The sequence below is a fragment of the Mobula birostris genome, chromosome 17, assembly GCF_030028105.1.
Source record: "Mobula birostris isolate sMobBir1 chromosome 17, sMobBir1.hap1, whole genome shotgun sequence".
In the NCBI taxonomy this organism is placed as follows: Eukaryota; Metazoa; Chordata; class Chondrichthyes; order Myliobatiformes; family Myliobatidae; genus Mobula; species Mobula birostris.
In genome coordinates this window covers 31093378-31109854 of record NC_092386.1, presented here as the reverse complement: position 1 = coordinate 31109854, position 16477 = coordinate 31093378, and the positions used below count along the sequence as shown (strand labels likewise).

At 39.9% G+C, this 16477-nt stretch overlaps 1 protein-coding gene across 6 annotated transcripts in view; it reads right to left on the bottom strand.

Moving 5' to 3' along the window:
• The window catches only part of sncaip (synuclein, alpha interacting protein), a 163510-nt gene that overhangs the window by 83038 nt on the left and 63995 nt on the right, over positions 1-16477 (bottom strand). For all 6 annotated transcript variants that reach the window (XR_011889519.1, XR_011889521.1, XR_011889518.1 and 3 more), the window contains 3 exons: positions 15916-15988; positions 8657-9519; positions 2552-2731 (listed from right to left, as the gene is read on the bottom strand). Coding sequence is in view for 1 of the 6 variants with exons in the window: in XM_072281466.1 (XP_072137567.1) it covers positions 2552-2731; positions 8657-9519; positions 15916-15988 (1116 nt within the window). In the remaining 5 variants the exon portion in view is untranslated. The remainder of the gene's footprint in view (positions 1-2551; positions 2732-8656; positions 9520-15915; positions 15989-16477) is intronic.

Genomic DNA, 16477 nt, shown 5'->3' with positions numbered 1-16477 from the left:
CATCTGGAATTTCACAAGAAGCATTATTATTTGTTGTGCAAAGCCTAGGCTCTGATGACAGCAGGTTTTAGGACCTGTTCTAGACCTATAGAAAGCCCAAGATGTTTATGGAGTACCAATCTAAAGTTTGGAATCCACCATGGGTCCATTGCAGTGACCTATTCACCAACTTCCCTTTCTAATTCTTGTTGCTATTTATATTAAATGAGGGATAAATGAGAATAATCTATTAACTTAATTAGCAAGGATGAAATTGTACTGGAGAGTGTGCAAAGAAGGTTCATCAGCCTGTTGACAGGGATGGTGAGCGAACAGATAGGCTGGATTTGTTTTCCTTGGACCGATAAGGCTGAGTAGGAATGGGGTAAGGGTATAGAGTATTATGAGCAGAATAGATATGATTGACAGTAACACACACACACACACACAATGCTGGAGGAACTCAGCAGGTCAGATAGCATCCATGGAAATGAATAAACAACGTTTCGGATTGATCCTGATGAAGGATGTCAGCCTGAAACGTTGACTGTTGAGTGCTGGTTGAGGGTCTCTGCTTGAAATGTTGACTTATTGTCACCTCACCTGCCGAGTTCCTCCAGCATTCCCTGTGTATTGCTCTGGATCTCCAGCTTCTGCGGAATCTCCTGTGTTTATGATAGACAGTAGAAACTAGTGGCTCATGATGACAGGTATAATGTTTGGAGGGGATCTGAGGAGGAATTTTTTGTTCCCCATTGAAAGGGTGGTTGGTTCCAGGAATGTACTGCAGGTGATGTGCTAAACTTATAATTTTCTCTGTGACTATGAGTTTCCTCAGGATATCCCACATCTGAGTGGCAAGCTGGTAAGGTTCATTGTCTCTTAATGTGCTATATGGCAAAAAGAATCTAGAATTTCTAGAGTTGATAGCCAATCCATGAGGGAAATATCTGCAGGGATACTGGGGAATAAGAAGCTGGCATGGACTTGGATGAGCCAAATGGCCTCTTTCTGTGTTGTTATAATCACATGATAACATAACGAGAAACAATAAATGATAACTGGTGTTTTCGTAGCAGACTGCAACCATTGTCCTGGAATGGAAAATCCTACAAAAAGTAGTGGATATGGCCCTGTCCATCATGGGTAAAGCCCTCCCCTCCGTTAAGCACATCTACATGGCATGCTGTCACATGAAAGCAGCATCCATCATCAGGGACCCCCACCACCCAGATCATACTCTCTTCTCATTGTTGCCACTAGAAAGAAGGTATAGAAGCCTCAGGACTCATACCACCAGATTTAGGAACAGTTATTACCCCTCAATCATTGGGCTCTTGAAACAGAGGGGATAACTTCACTCGCCCCATCACTGAACTGTTACCACAACCTATGGACTAACTTTCATGGACTCATCTCATGTTCTTGATATTTATTGCTTATTTATTTATTATTAATACTATTTTTTCCTTTGTATTTACACATTGATTGTTGGTCTGCCCTGTTGGCTGCAGTCTTTCATTGATTCCATTATGGCCCTTGGATTTATTGAGTATGCCACAAGAAAACAAATCTCAGGGTTGTACATGGTGACATATAAAGTATGTACTTTGATAATAAATTTGCTTTAAACTTTGAAAATTAAAATCCACTGATAATTAAACTCAAAATAAAAGTAGAATTTAAAAAAAGCTTCTCATAAATAAGAATTCACACCATGCTAATTTTAACAAGGAAAATTGTTTCTGAACAGGTTATTGTCATACATAATCTTTTACAATACTTTGTATCAAATAAATTATTACATGTGTGTAGTTTGTCCTGTTGAGTTTATCCTAGTTTTGAGATGGGACATACCCAAAAGTAGTAAAGAAGCCTGGATTATTGGCTGAAAGGTGCAACTCACTCTGTCTGACTACATTTATTGTTGTTTGGCTCCTCTCTCTCCCATCTTTTTTTCATAGCATCTCAGGTTGTTAGAGTGGCAGAAGAGAAAAATGGAACTGATTTCAAATGCTTTTCATTTTCCCCCAAAATTGATGCTTGACCAATATCAGGGAAACAATTTCAGCATTATTTTAATAGAACTTTGGCACAGCTGATTATCTCGTTACATAAATTCAACAGGGCAGTTAAGAGTAAATCACAAAGTAAGTGTTTGAACTCATTAATAGGCAACATAGCAATGGTGAAATTTCTTCCCTCAGATTATTAGATCAATTCTGAAATTTTACAGCTACCATAACAGATACCAGCTTTTTAATACTTAGAATGTATTGAAATTTCAATGTTTCACCTGCCCTAGTAGGATATGAACTCAGATCTCCAGAGAAGATCTCCAATCTACTGAAAAAAGGATTTTTTTTGGTAGAGCATTGTCAGTTTCAAATTCCATCATTTTCTCATCAAACTCATCAGCTTGTTCTTTATCAGTGAATGAAAAGCCATGAAATGCAGCTGGTGAAAGTCTGAAATGCATTTGACTGATGAAAGGTCATGGGTCAGAAACACTGACTTCTTCAGAAAGTTGCCCAAGTATTTCAGCATTTTCAGATTTATTCACATGACATACCTTCACAGCTAACGAAGATGGTGTTAATTTCTCATTATTACGTTCTGTCAAGCATTCCTCTGCCATTAAAGTAGTCAGATGCTGCAAACTTTCAAGGTGTCCTTGCGAGGCTGCAATGTGCAGTAGATTATTCCCATTTTCATCATGAATCTTCTCCAGATTGTCAACAGTTAAGTGTGGCTAATAGTTATATGGGCAACAGAGAAAAGACAAGAAGTTACAAAGATGTGAAGTTATTTTGTTCTTTTTAAACTTGTACATCATCGTTCCATTTCACATCTTTGTGTTGCCCTTCATTAATTTTATCAGATTTCATGTTCAGAAGTTGCATTTTGGTCTGATTTCATTAGAAAGATTTAACTACTATTTGAAAAGAGCTTTTAGATAGAATCTGTCAGGACTTTCTATTCAGTTACACGTAGCAAGAACCATTAACTGGAATGAAAAGGAGACTTAAAAAGTGATCAACAGGAATACTGCAGATCCTGACGAAGGGTCTCGGCCTGAAACATCGACTGTACCTCTTCCTAGAGATGCTGCCTGGCCTGCTGCGTTCACCAGCAACTTTGATGTGTGTTGCTTAAAAAGTGATGCTTGCTGGGACTTCCGGTTCAGTTTTCAAATTGATTGGGAGCAGACATGGTTAGAGGAGGACTGAGGTTTTGGTGAGAAAAGGTGGAGGCCAAGATGAATTTCTGGTAAGTTTCAATTTCTTTCTTCATTATTGCATAGATAGAGCAGCAAGAATGGAACCCATGGGAGAGGTGTGCTCCTCTTGCACACTGTGGGAAGTCGGGGAGAACTCCGGTGTCCCTGATGATTACACCCGCGGGAAGTTCATCTGGCTGCAGCTCTTCACAGACCGTGTTAGGGAACTAGAGCTAGAGATGGATGAGTTATATTTCATTCAGGAGAATGAGGGGTTGGTAGATAGAAGCTACAGGGAGGCAGTCACACCCAAGTTGCAGGAGGCAGGTAGCTGGGTAACTGTCAGGAGAGGGCAAGTGAATAGGCAGATGGTGCGGAGTATCCCTGTAGCCATTCCCCTTAATAACAGGTATATTGTTTTGGATACTGTTGGGGGTGGGAGGTGATCTACCTGGCGAAAGCTATTGTGACCACTCTTAGCACTGAGCCTGACTCTGTGGTTCAAAGAAGAGGCAAGAGGAGAACAGTGGTGATAGGGAATTTAATAGTTAATGGAGCAGACAGGAGGTTAGATAGATATGAAAGATACTCCCGATGGTACTCCCGATGCTTCCCGTACCATCAGGGTCAGGGTAATTTCAGATCAATCTGAAGAGGTAGGGTAAGCAGCCAAAAGTTGTGGTATATATTGGTGCCAATGACATAGCTAGAAAAAGGGATGAGGTCCTATAGATTGAATGTAGAACAGCAAGTTAGGAAGGAAGCTATAAAGCAGGACCTCAAGGGCAGCAATCTTTGGATAGCTGCGTGTGCCATGCGCCAATAAGGATCGTTCAATAGTTCCATTCAGTATCAGAGAATGTATACAATACACAACCTGAAATTCTTACTCTCCGCAGACATCCCTGTAACAGAAGAAAACCCCCCAAAGAATGAATGAATGACAATAAAAACAGAGCTCCAAAGCCCCCTGCCGCCCCCCCCCCCCACCATATCATAGGGTGATATGACAGATGAACATATGGCTGAAGAATTGGTGTAGAGCACAGGATTTCAGATTTGTGGCTCATTGGCTTCTATTCTGGGAAAGATATGCCCTAGACAAAAGAGATGGGGTACACTTGAATTCAAGAGTGTCTAATTTCCTGTCAGGGAGGGTTTATACTTGAATGACAGAGGGATGGGAGCCAGAGTGGTAGATTAGGTACTGGAGCAGTTGGTGTAAAGGGAAGACTGTGAGAAAGGATTGGCAGTAAATGGGGCATAAATTCAGTCAGTTGGATGGGATGAAATATGTTTAATGTGAAAAGTATCAGGAAAAAAAGGTGATGAACTTAGAGCATGGATCAGTTTAAGGTACCACAACATTATAACCAAAACAGAGTCTTGGCTGTCACAAGGGCACAAGGGCTGCTGGATGTTCCAGGTTTCAGACGTTGCTAAAGTTCTGGGAGGGAGGTAAGAGAGGTGAGGCAATGGCATTGCTAATCAGAAATAGTATCACAACTGCAGAAAGAGAGGGTATAATGGAGGGACAGTCCACTGAGTGAGCGTGGACAGAAATCAGAAACAGGAAGAGAGCAATCACTCTACTGGGAGTATTCTATGGCCCCCCCAACCTAACCACCCCACAGAAACAGGGACACTGAAGAACAGATTAATAGGCAGGTTTAGGAAAAGTGCAAAAAAATAGCAGGGTAGTTGTCTTGGGTGACTTCAACGTCACTAATATTATTTGGTACCTTCTTAGGCCAAGAGCTTTTGATAGGGCAGAATTTGATGGGTGTGTCCCAGAAGGATTCCTGACAAAACATGTGGTCAAGCCAACTAGAGGAAAGGCAATACTGTTTCTAGCTTTAGGCAATGAACTTGGCCAGGTGACAGATCTCTTGGTGGATGAGCATTTTGGAGACAGTGACCAGAACTCCCTGACCTTTAGCACAGCCTTGGACAAGGACAGCAGCAGACAGTATGGTAAAGTATTTAATTTGGGAAGGGCTAATTATGATGCTATTAAGACAGGAACGTGGGAGTGTAAATTGGGAACAGATGTTCTCAGGGAAATGTACAACAGAAATATGGAGGTCGTTTAAGGACCACTTGCATGGACTTCTGGACAGGTTTCTCCCACTGAGACAGGGAAAGGATGGAGTGTGAAGGAATCATGGATGGCAAGCAGAAGAAAGAAGCATACTTCAGGTTTAGGAGGTAAAGATCAGACAGAGCTCTAGAGAGTTACGGAGCTCTAGAGAGTTATAAGGTAGTTAGGAAAGAATTTAATTGACTTAGGAGAGCTGGAAGGGGACATGAGAATGCTAGGCGGGTAGGATTAAGGAAAATCCCAAGACACTCTACACGTATGTGAGGAACAGAGGGCTGTCTGGAGTGAGGATAGGACTGATCAGATATAAAAGAGGAAACATCTGTCTGGGGTCAGAGTAAGTAGGGGGAAGTTCTTAGTGAGCACATTGCTTCAGTATTCACCAGTGAGAGGGACCCTGACAAATGTTAAGTCAACATTGAACAGGCTAATGTGCTGGAACATGTTGAGGTTAAGAAGAGGATGTGCTGGAACTTTTGAAAAGTATTAGGATAGATAAATCCCTGGGGCCAGACAGGATGTCTCCAGGAAGCGAGGGAAAAGATTGCTGTACTATTGGTGATGGTGTTTGTGTCCTCACTAGCAACAAAAGAATGACAAATGCTATTCCTTTGTTTATGAAAAATCATAGGGATAATCCTGGGAATTATAAACCAGTGAGTCTTATGTCAGTGGAGGGCAAAGTAGTGAGAGGATTCTTAGAGACAGGATTTACAAGCATTTAGAGAAGCATAACCTGATCAGTGATAGTCAGCATGGCTTTGTGAGGTGCGGGTCAACTTTGATTGACTTTTGAGGAAGTGACAAAACAAACTGAAGAAGATAGAGTGTTGGATGAGGTGGAAACAGATTTTAGTAAGGCATCAACAAGCAAAACATTCTCTATGGTAGTCTCATCAGAAAGTCAGGAGGTGTGAGCTCCATGAAAACTTGGCTATGTAGACTTGGAATTGGCTAGCCCAGAGAAGGCAGAGAATGGTAGTACATAGAGTGTATTCTGCCAGGAGAATTGTGTCTACTGGTGTTCCTCAGGGATCTTTATGGATTTTATATACACTTGGATAAGGAAGTGGAAGGGTAGGTAAGTTGCCAGATGATATAAAGGATGGTGGTGGTGCAGAGAGTGTAGAAGGTTGTCAAAGGTTACAACAGGACTTTGACAGAATACAGAGCTAGGCTGAGAAGTTGCAGATAAAGTTCAATTGGAGAGTTCATTAACCTTGCACAATGCCTTCAAGTTCAAATTTGGAAGATCAAACTTTAAGGCAGAGTACACATAAAAGTTGCTGGTGAACGCAGCAGGCCAGGCAGCAGCTCTAGGAAGAGATACAGTCGACGTTTCGGGCCAAGACCCTTTGTCAGGACTAAGCAGGCAGAGTACTAGGTTAATGGCAGGAATCTTAGCAGTGCGGAGGAACAGAGGGATCTTGGGGTCCAAGTCCATAGATCCCTCAAAGCTGCTGGGCAAATTGATAGAGAAGTTAAAAAGGTGCACGATGTGTTGGCCTTGATTAGTTGCGGGAATGAGTTCAAGAGCTGTGAGGAATACTGCAACTCTGTAAGGCTCTGGTTAAACCACACCTGGAGTATTGTGTTCAGTTCAGGTTGCCTCATTATCAGAAAGATGAGGAAGCTTTAAAGAGGGTGCAGAGGAGGTTTACCAGAATGCTGCCTGGATTAGAGATTAACGTGGAGGTTGACAGGTTCTTGGTTAGTAACAGTATCAAGAGAAGGTAGGAGAATGCAGTTGATGGAATAGCGGAACAGGGAGAAGGTAGGAGAAAGCAATTGATGGAACGGCGGAACAGACTCGATAGGCTGAATTGCCTAATTCTGCTCCTATGTCTTATGGTCTTTTGTGGCAGTTGAGCAAGCTAGGGTTTTTCTTTTTAAGAGTGGATGAGAAGCAACTCAAAAGAGGTGTAAAGGATGATAAAAGATGATAAAAATGGACAGCCAGCTCCTTTTTTCCCATGGTAGTATTGGCTAATATGAGACAACATACTTATAAGACTATTGGAGGGCAATGTAAGTGGGGGTGGGAGGGGATGTCAGAGGTAGGTTTTATTTTTACACACAGAGTGGTAAGTGAATGGAACACGTTGACAGAGGCAGATATATTACGGACACGTAAATGACTCTGAGATAGGTACATAGATGAAAGAAAAATAGAGGGTTGTGTGGGAGGGAAGCATTAGATTGATCATGGAGTAAACTAAAACTTTGGCGCACCACACTGGGTCAAAAGGCTTGTACTGTACTGTTCTATATTCTACGAAATTATTCTGCATCAATCTGTAAAAGTCAAAGATCACAGATTTAACCTCAAGGAGGTAACAAATCTTCTTAGAAAAGATTGTCAATGTGAATTGTTGATTGACCTGTAAGTATAAAGTCTAATGGTTTGCAAAGTGATTGGAGCAGCTTTCTCCTGTGAACAATATATAGTGCGTCAATAGCAATCTTGATCAAGGAATGTTCTTATTGAGACTCCAACATTATTTATCTACACTCACAGCATCTTGTATTATGATTTACTTTATTCACATCAAGCAGCCTGAACGCTGAAAACTTTGATGGGATAAAATATGAAAGTATATCTATTAATCTGCACTTTTAAATATATAACATGTAAAAAAGATTAAACTGCTTTAAATTACTTGATACTGCATCTTTAAAGAAGGAAAAAATACTTCTTGTACTTTGCCTGAGCCCTTTCCTTTGGCTGTTCTAAATGCATCAGTTTCTCAATTTTTCTTTGGCGTTAACAGACCGCTTCTCAAACACTGTTTCTGCATCATTCAGATTATTTTTGTAAATTATACCAGTTAATGCCACAACAATGCTCCTATTTCCTTTGCATACAACCTAGTATACAACACATGCACTATTTATGGGCCATGCTTACATCTTGGGTGTGCAGCATTTTCTATAAAGAGAGACAGTGACAGATTAAGAACCGGGCTAACTGTAATTGATAAGGCACATTAAAATAAATATCTTTAAGAATTAAAATAATCCCAAAACTGCATCAATTTATGAACTGGAAAAACTCCATGGACTGACAGTAAAAAATGCTACTTCAAGTAAGATTAGTCAGTCAGTAGTGCAGTATGAACAATCCAGGTTTCTTCAGCATTTCAAATTACAGGACAAAACAGCTTTCTACAAAAATAATGCTGTAAGTTCCTAGGATGTCACAAGATTTCATAAATTAAAATATGTAAATTGCCTTAATCACACAAAATAAAAGCAGCTTGACATATTTAAATTAAAATACATGACTATTTTTCTCTGTGCCATTCGCCCATTTTTAAAAAGATTTGGTTGACAATGGCACCAGATTGTACACTTACCAAAAGTGAAATCTGTCCTTCTCTGACAATATTTAAAATACTTTTAACATTTTTTGCTTCCTCGTTCTTCTCTCCAGACCCTGCCATTGTAATGCCATTTTTATTACTGTTTCCTTCTTCCAGTTTGCTCCCTTTTGAGGACTGCAAAGGCAATGTCCTTGCTTGAGAGTTTGGTAATGCACTGCCAACTTTATGTCCATGTGGATCAACAAACAAACTTGGAGCCCGGCTGACCAAGTTTTTACTCTGGGCTTCAGCTTCACAGTTATTCAATGAATGAGAACTCTCTAAATTTCCAGTTGCTTGCCCTTGTTGGTTTATGGCAATTGTTTTTGCTTTCCTCAACTCTAAGCTATTTACTGGTGACAAAATACAGAACTGTGTTGAGTTGCTTGAAGGATGCTCAGCCTTCATTGCCGGGCAGATCCTGCTGCCATCATCTCTCATGCCCACGCCTGTGTGAACCTCCGTGGCAGCCTTTTTGAAAGGACTACATTTCTGGGAAGGAAAGTGGCTTAACTTGATGTAAGGCACATCTAAAATTTCATCCATATCCAAATCATAGTGTTCAAGTTCATCAAGCAAAGTATTGCTCTGAGCATCTTTGATCCTAAAGCACTGCCCATTGCTGTGGCAAAAGGTATTGAAGAGATTTGGATTTTCAGCATCCTCTTGTTTTTTGTAATCACTCTTGAGTTCATGTTCCTCAGTTTGCTTGTCACTTTCAGGTTTCTCCGGTTGATGCTTGAGCGGTGAAACTCGTTTCACAGGTCTGAATTTACTGTACACATCTGCAGTACCTTTAGGTTTTATTCCACTACTAGCTGACGTTGTACTTCCAGAAGGCCAATTGGAACTAGAAACTGAATAGTAGATCAAGATCATTGGTAAATGAAATGGTTCAGAAACTGTTCTTTGAATCAACCCATTTTCACACAAAAAATTAATACCCTCACTCTGGTGGGCTAACATGAAACAAATACAGGGATAGTCAGGTTTTATTCTATGCAGCAGGTAGCCAGTGACAGAAAGGGTGCTACAGAGATCGGTGCTGGGATCCCAGCTATTCACGATACATTAATAATTTAGATGAGGGAATTCAATGTGATATCTCCAACTTTGCCAGTGACACCAAACTGGGTGGGAGTGGGAGCTCTGAGGAGGTTGCAGAGATCTGGATCGGTTGATGAAATTGGCAAATGCAGGGAAGATAGAGTATAATGTGAATAAATAAGGGATTATCCACATTAGTGGCAATAATAGAAGGGCAGATAATGATTAACATTAAGAAAAGGAGAATTACAAAGAGGCCTGCTTGTGCTTGTGTACCACTATCTGTAAACATTATCCAAATGCTGCAAATGATGGAAAAGGCAAATGGTTTTATGGCTTTCACTGTGGGAATATTTGCGGACAGGAGTAGGAATAAAAACAAAAAATTCAGTAAACACTCAGCAGGTCAGACAACATCTGGAGGACTTGAGAGAGAGAAAATTTTGTAAATTTTGGCTCAGTTTTTCTTTTTCCTATTTGTACAGCATGACTTTATTTCATAACATTTTACATTACATATCTATATTGTCACTTCTAACTGCTGCCATTAGCAAACTGGTCATGACTTAACATAAGAGCAACCCTCTAGGAGATTTCCTTTGTCCAATCTTTCTCCCACCTTGTGTAATAAAAGTAATTTCTATTTCTGATAAAGGTTTCTCAACTGAAATGTAGTTTGGTTTCCTTTCAACTGTTGCTACCTGACCTGCTGATTATTTCCAGCTATTTCTGTTGATACACTTGCAATATATCTTCCTGCACGTGTGGGCACGTGGCCAAGTGGTTAAAGCATTGGACTAGCGACCTGAAGGTCGTGAGTTCAAGCCCCAGCTGAGGCAACGTAGTGTGTCCCTGAGCAAGGCACTTAATCACACATTGCTCGTATGGGTCCTAATGCCCTTCCCTTGGACAACATTGCTGTCGTGGAGAGGGGAGACTTGCAGCATGGGCAACTGCTGGTCTTCCGTACAACCTTGTCCAGGCCTGTGCCCTGGAGAGTGAAGACTTTCCAGGCGCAGTTCCATGGTCTCGCAAGGCTAACGGATGCCTTTAATTTAATATCTTCCTGCAATTATGTGGCATTTTGGTGAAACCACAACGACTATTGTAAGTCATTTTGGCCCCTTATCTGAGGAACAATGTTCTTTCTATGGAGAGAGTGCAGGAAAGGTTCAGTAGTCTGATTCCTGAAATGACAGAACTGAGGTATGAATAAGCTTGCACCAATTAGGCCTGCATTCATGAGAATTAAGAAAAAGACAAGAAAGCAAGAGCAGGAGTCAGCCATGAGGCCCTTAAAACCTGCTGCATCATTTAACATGATCGTGGCTGAACTATTCATAAAACTTGAAACAGTTTGCAAAGTTAATGGGGCAGCTAGGCAAGACTTGAACTTTTGCTAAGCTTATGCAAATACATAACAATCAGCCTTTAAAAAATAAACTAAATCTCGACTGCAACACAAAACTAATGTATACATAAATGAGGGGTGGAAAGAACACGTCACCAAATTTATGAAAGGATTACTGAAGAGACTATGAATGTCATTGTTACAGCAGAAACAAGAACAATGAAAGTATTTTTGTTTCAATTTAGCCTCATTTGTTTTAGCAGTTCTCAACATGAAAGCCAAATCTAAAATCAGTTAATTAATGTAATTAATATACAGCCATGCATCAACATTTCAAGTGAAACTGATTCACGTTATAGGTGATACTTCCTTAAACTACTGTATCTTAATTTTTAAAAATCATGAAAAAATATCTTGCAGCTTAAAAAACACTTAAAATTATACAGCTCAGAAACAGACTAATAACTTTACACAAGGGTTTCATTGTGTTTTTTTAAGGATCTGCAGTGTAAAAAAAACTGGCATACACAGGGATGTGCTTTTATGTCGGTGTCATTTACATGTGAAATTCCTTCCAAGTGATATTGAAGAATGGATGCCAGATGTTCTCCAGCTGTTTTATGTTGACAGAAATTATTAAAAACCTTGATGTAGACAGATCCTGTCCTAGATTTATGAAAACAATCCCCTACAAAGGCAAGTCTAGATCTTCAAAGGTTGCCAATTTCAGACTCTTTAAAACCACTATTCCTCTTCACTCTCCCATATCACAAACACAGAAAGAAAATATTTAAAACATTTTTTCATTGGAGAATAGCTAAAATAACTCATGTCAATAATGAAAAAATTGGCCTGTAATTACCAATAAGAGTGATATTTTATGGCACAGAAAAATGGTCAATTATGTAAAACATGGGAGACATTTAAATTGATACATTATATATTATTCTTTACTCCCATATTATTGTGTCCTGAAATAAATATATTGCCCATAAGATGATCTCCCTTTCCACCTAAAGACTATTTAATCTTGGCTCTGCATCATGTGAAGGGGATGTTATTTAAAGGAAAAGCCCAAGTTATCAACTTGACATTTACAATATTTCTGAATAGCCAAAATACACATCAAGATCCAAAAGATATTGTATGAATTACCCATAGTTTTCAAATATATTTTTTTTAAAAATCGCCGGTATGTTGGATCTGCACAGAAGTACTGTATTTTTTTTCCACAATTATTTCTACTTTGTTCTCCGAGTATTTGCAGCTGGCAGATTACCATCTTTAAACTTCAAGGTAGATAAAGTAGCCCAATTCTGTCATACAAGCAGCCCAATTCTGTCATACAAGCAGCCCGTGTGTTTAAAAATAAAAATAAACCCACTTAATTTACTTCTGGGGCATTTTAATCTTTAATGAAGTGAAGGATAATCAAAGATCAACAAGGAACATTCTGGTCTTTGATTATTCTTTTAACTGATTAAGTTTACATTAGGCTGTCAGTGTGAAAATTACTCCAGAAAAAGAGCACTGTTATTTCAATAAAATCAAATCAGAGCTTTTCAATTGGACAGAAGGTGGAGTAACTGTACAAACTTCTTTAAACACAAGAATTAAAGTAGCTATACTTCTTCCTAAGTTAAAATAGAGGAACTGAACACTATATTTTATCAAGAGAAAACGAGTACATTTAACACGCAAATCCAAAAATATCTTCATATGGGTTTTAATGATTTTTCTAAAAGATCATGGAATATGATACATTACATCAGGCAAGCTCCAACAAGATTGAGTGGATGCCAATGTTATTCCAATACTGAAACAACTTGGCTTGAGGCAGAGCAAAGATCTTCAAGGCAGCAATTGGTATGTTGTCTGATTCCTTTATTATATTTTACACATTTAGACATTTCTAGATAATAGGAAGGCTGGAGCAAATTGATGGTTGTGGGCATAATTCAAGGTGGATCATCCAACCAGCATCTCTGGATGAATATAACAATGAGCAGTTCAGCCTCACCTTTAGCATATTCACCTGCCTCCATTGAGTATTGGGGATAGCTATCAGTTCTTGATAGCTATTTAATTCTTAATCACCATTCAAGTTCAAGTTTATTGTCATCTAACTGCACATAGATACAATCAAACAAAACAATACGGTGCACCCACAAAACACATATCACACACAAAACATAAAAAGAAATTATTACTACAAATAAGTTAATAAAATATAATTCAAATTGCATGTAGCATGCAGCACAGGTAGACAGTAAGCAGCTTGCTGTCCTAGTGGGGAGACCTCTGTGGTGGCAGGGTATTCATTAGTCTCACAGCTGGTCTGGTAATCCTAGAATTGATGCTCCTGTACCTCCTCCTTGATGGTAGTGGGTCAGAGAGATTGTGGGATGGGTGGGAGGGTTCTCAACAATGCTTTGGGAAAATAGGGGGAAGGGAGACCCTGGTGATCCTTTGAGCGATTTTTACTCTGTAGTGTCTTGAGGTCTGACGCCCTGCAGCTTCCATACCACAGAATAATGCAACCAGACAGGACACTCTTGATGGCGCTCCAGTACAAGTTGTTAAAATGGGGACAGGAAGCTTTGCACGCCTCAATCTCCTCAGAAAGTGTAGACGCAGTTTACACTAGACTTTTTTTTTGACAAATGACGAGGTGTTGGGGGATCAGGTTAGATCATCTGTTATGCACACACCTAGAAATTCTGTGGTCTTCATTTTCTCTACAGCACAGCCATTGATGTGAAATGGAGAGTGGCTGACCTGCACCTTCCTGGAGTCCTCTCTCATCTCTTTTGTCTTGTCCATGTTGAGACTCAGGTTGTTGTTCTCACACCATTTGACAAGCCTCTCTACCTCCTAACTGTATGCCAACTCATTGCTGCTGATGAGGCCAACTGCTGTTGTATCATCAGCAAACTTAATGATATGGTTGGAGGTGGATCTGGCAGTGCAATCCTGAACAGCATCAGGCTGAGCACACAGCTCTGGGGGACAGCAGTGCTCAGCCTGTGATGCAGCTTGAGATCTTGCTGCCAACTCAGACTGAGTAGGGTCTTTCCGTCAAGAAGTCTAAGATCCAGTTACAGAGAGAGGTGTTGAGTCCCAATGAGGACAACTCATCCACCAGCTTCTGGGGAATGACTGTATTAAGCACTGAGCTGAAGTTGATGAACAACAACTGGGTGTGTCATGGCTATGACATCATCAGTGCACCGGTTTGATCGGTAGACGAACTAGAAAGGGTCCAATGTAGCTGAAAGGTGCCTCACTACTAGGTGAGGCACTACCATAGAAATATGAAATCATTCGGCCAAGAGAAAGCTTAGCTTTATATTGTTCAGACTGGGTTGGCACTGCAGTTTAAGTATGCTCGGAGCTGCTCCCAGTTTGTGACTCTGCACTCCTCATTTAACCAGTATTGATTAGCTAGCTCAACAGTGATGGCTGAGTATAGGAAACATCAGGATACGTGAATACTGACGGTGCTGGTGTGACACACAGTGCCTTTATAGACACTCGGTTTTGAACTACCAAATCTGTTCTGAGTGTGTCCTACTTAGCACAACTGTACTACCAAGCAACTTGATGGAAGGTACCCTCAATGTGTAAGCTGAACTTTGTCACTACCAGTAGCAGTGTACAGTGGCCATTTCTGCCTGTGTTGCTAGGGATAAGTGCATTTGCCAAAAGATAGTCTGGGAGGAGAGGGTCAAATATCAGGTGGTTTCTACCGTAGAACCAATTCAGCAGTTGCATCTTTCAGGACTCAGCCAGTTGAATCAGTTGATTATGGGGTGAGAGGAAATACAACAGGAGTGGATGGAATTTAATACGGTAGAGGAGAGGAATGCTAACTTGAGAGGGAATAGGGAGAAATAGTGTGAGTGAGATACGGGAAGTTCAGAAAAGAACGTGACAGTGAAAGGATGGCAACTTGAATGAAGTAATGTCTTTCTCATCAAGGTACAAGAATATATAGCGTAGTGTATAGGATTGGTGGAGGTGGAGTGGGGTCTGGATTGGTTGTTAGACAAAGAAAAATAGCAATACCAACAAATTTTATGAAATTTCAAATTCCACAGCTTAGGTGTTTTCTTTGAAGATTATAATTCCATTAAGTTATGGAAAATTGGAGCACACAAATCCAATGTGTCAAGTAAGTGTACAAAAACATACTCTGCATTAAGTGCACAGTACTCCACATTGATAGAGGCAGAGTCAGATATGTCAAGGGCATTTAACCATCCATTAAATTTATATTGGAAGCCTCATTTCTTTTCCAAGAACTGACTGTCCCGATCTGATAACATTGAGGTTGTTTCCAAATTTAACCATTCACCTGAGCCTGAGATTAGGGGGAGGACTGCCCTTTTGGCTCCACAACAGTCATGAAAACTGCATGAAAAAGCATTTCAACTTTCTGCCAGTTTGCAAGAACCCTTGTCAATGATTTCCCCCTTCAAGGCTAATGCCAGCAAAGAATTAGCTCAAAATTAAATACCAGCACCACATAGCAGGCAGCCCTAACACAACAGATTTGCTTAGTTATCAAAGTTAAGTGCATCTCAAGTCATAAATACCCCCAATTATGATTGTCTCTTTGTCTGGATTATGCTGGCAGACCAGTGTTATCCAATCCAACCTCTCATCTTGTTGTTTTCTGTGTTCACAAACACTGAACAAGATAGGTAATTGCCTTGTTCAGAGTTGTAAATTCTTTATCCTTCATAATAGGAATACTGAAATATACTTTGCAAAATTTAAATCATTTTCAAATCCAATCCAATCCACTCCATGCACATAGCAAAAACATAAAAACATATTTTAAAACAAATACCTATTCGATCTTCATTTTGCAAGTCAGATCTTTTGTACAGCTCAGGAAGGGCTTTTGCTGCAGAACTGCCAAACTGGAAAGAAACAAATTAGAGAAATATTATAGAGTACATATGCAACATGCTTCTCTACTGCGATGTAGGAGTGAAGAAGTTTATAGGCTTTGTGGGGATATCCTGAGCAGAATTTTGCATGTTTGGGTCCAGTTTGAAATAAGAGACATAAACCATCTGCGGGAAGACATACTTCACATCATTGAAAGCAAAATAAAATCAAAGAAAGCATTTCAACCTTTTGTCATTTTGCATGTACTAGCCACTTAAACAGCAGCTGTAACCAATTTATCAGAAATGCATTGCCAACATCACCTTTCCAACCATATCAACTGCAAATTAAAATAAAGAAACTAAGCACCTTGCTTTGTCTATTGAACATTCATATTAATTAAATTAAAAAGTAAACTTTTAATGAAGGTTGGCCATCCCTGGGAACATACTAAAAGCATGATTAGCATTAACCTGAGGGGCCAGATCCACTACTTCATATCAGTACAAGGAGCCACC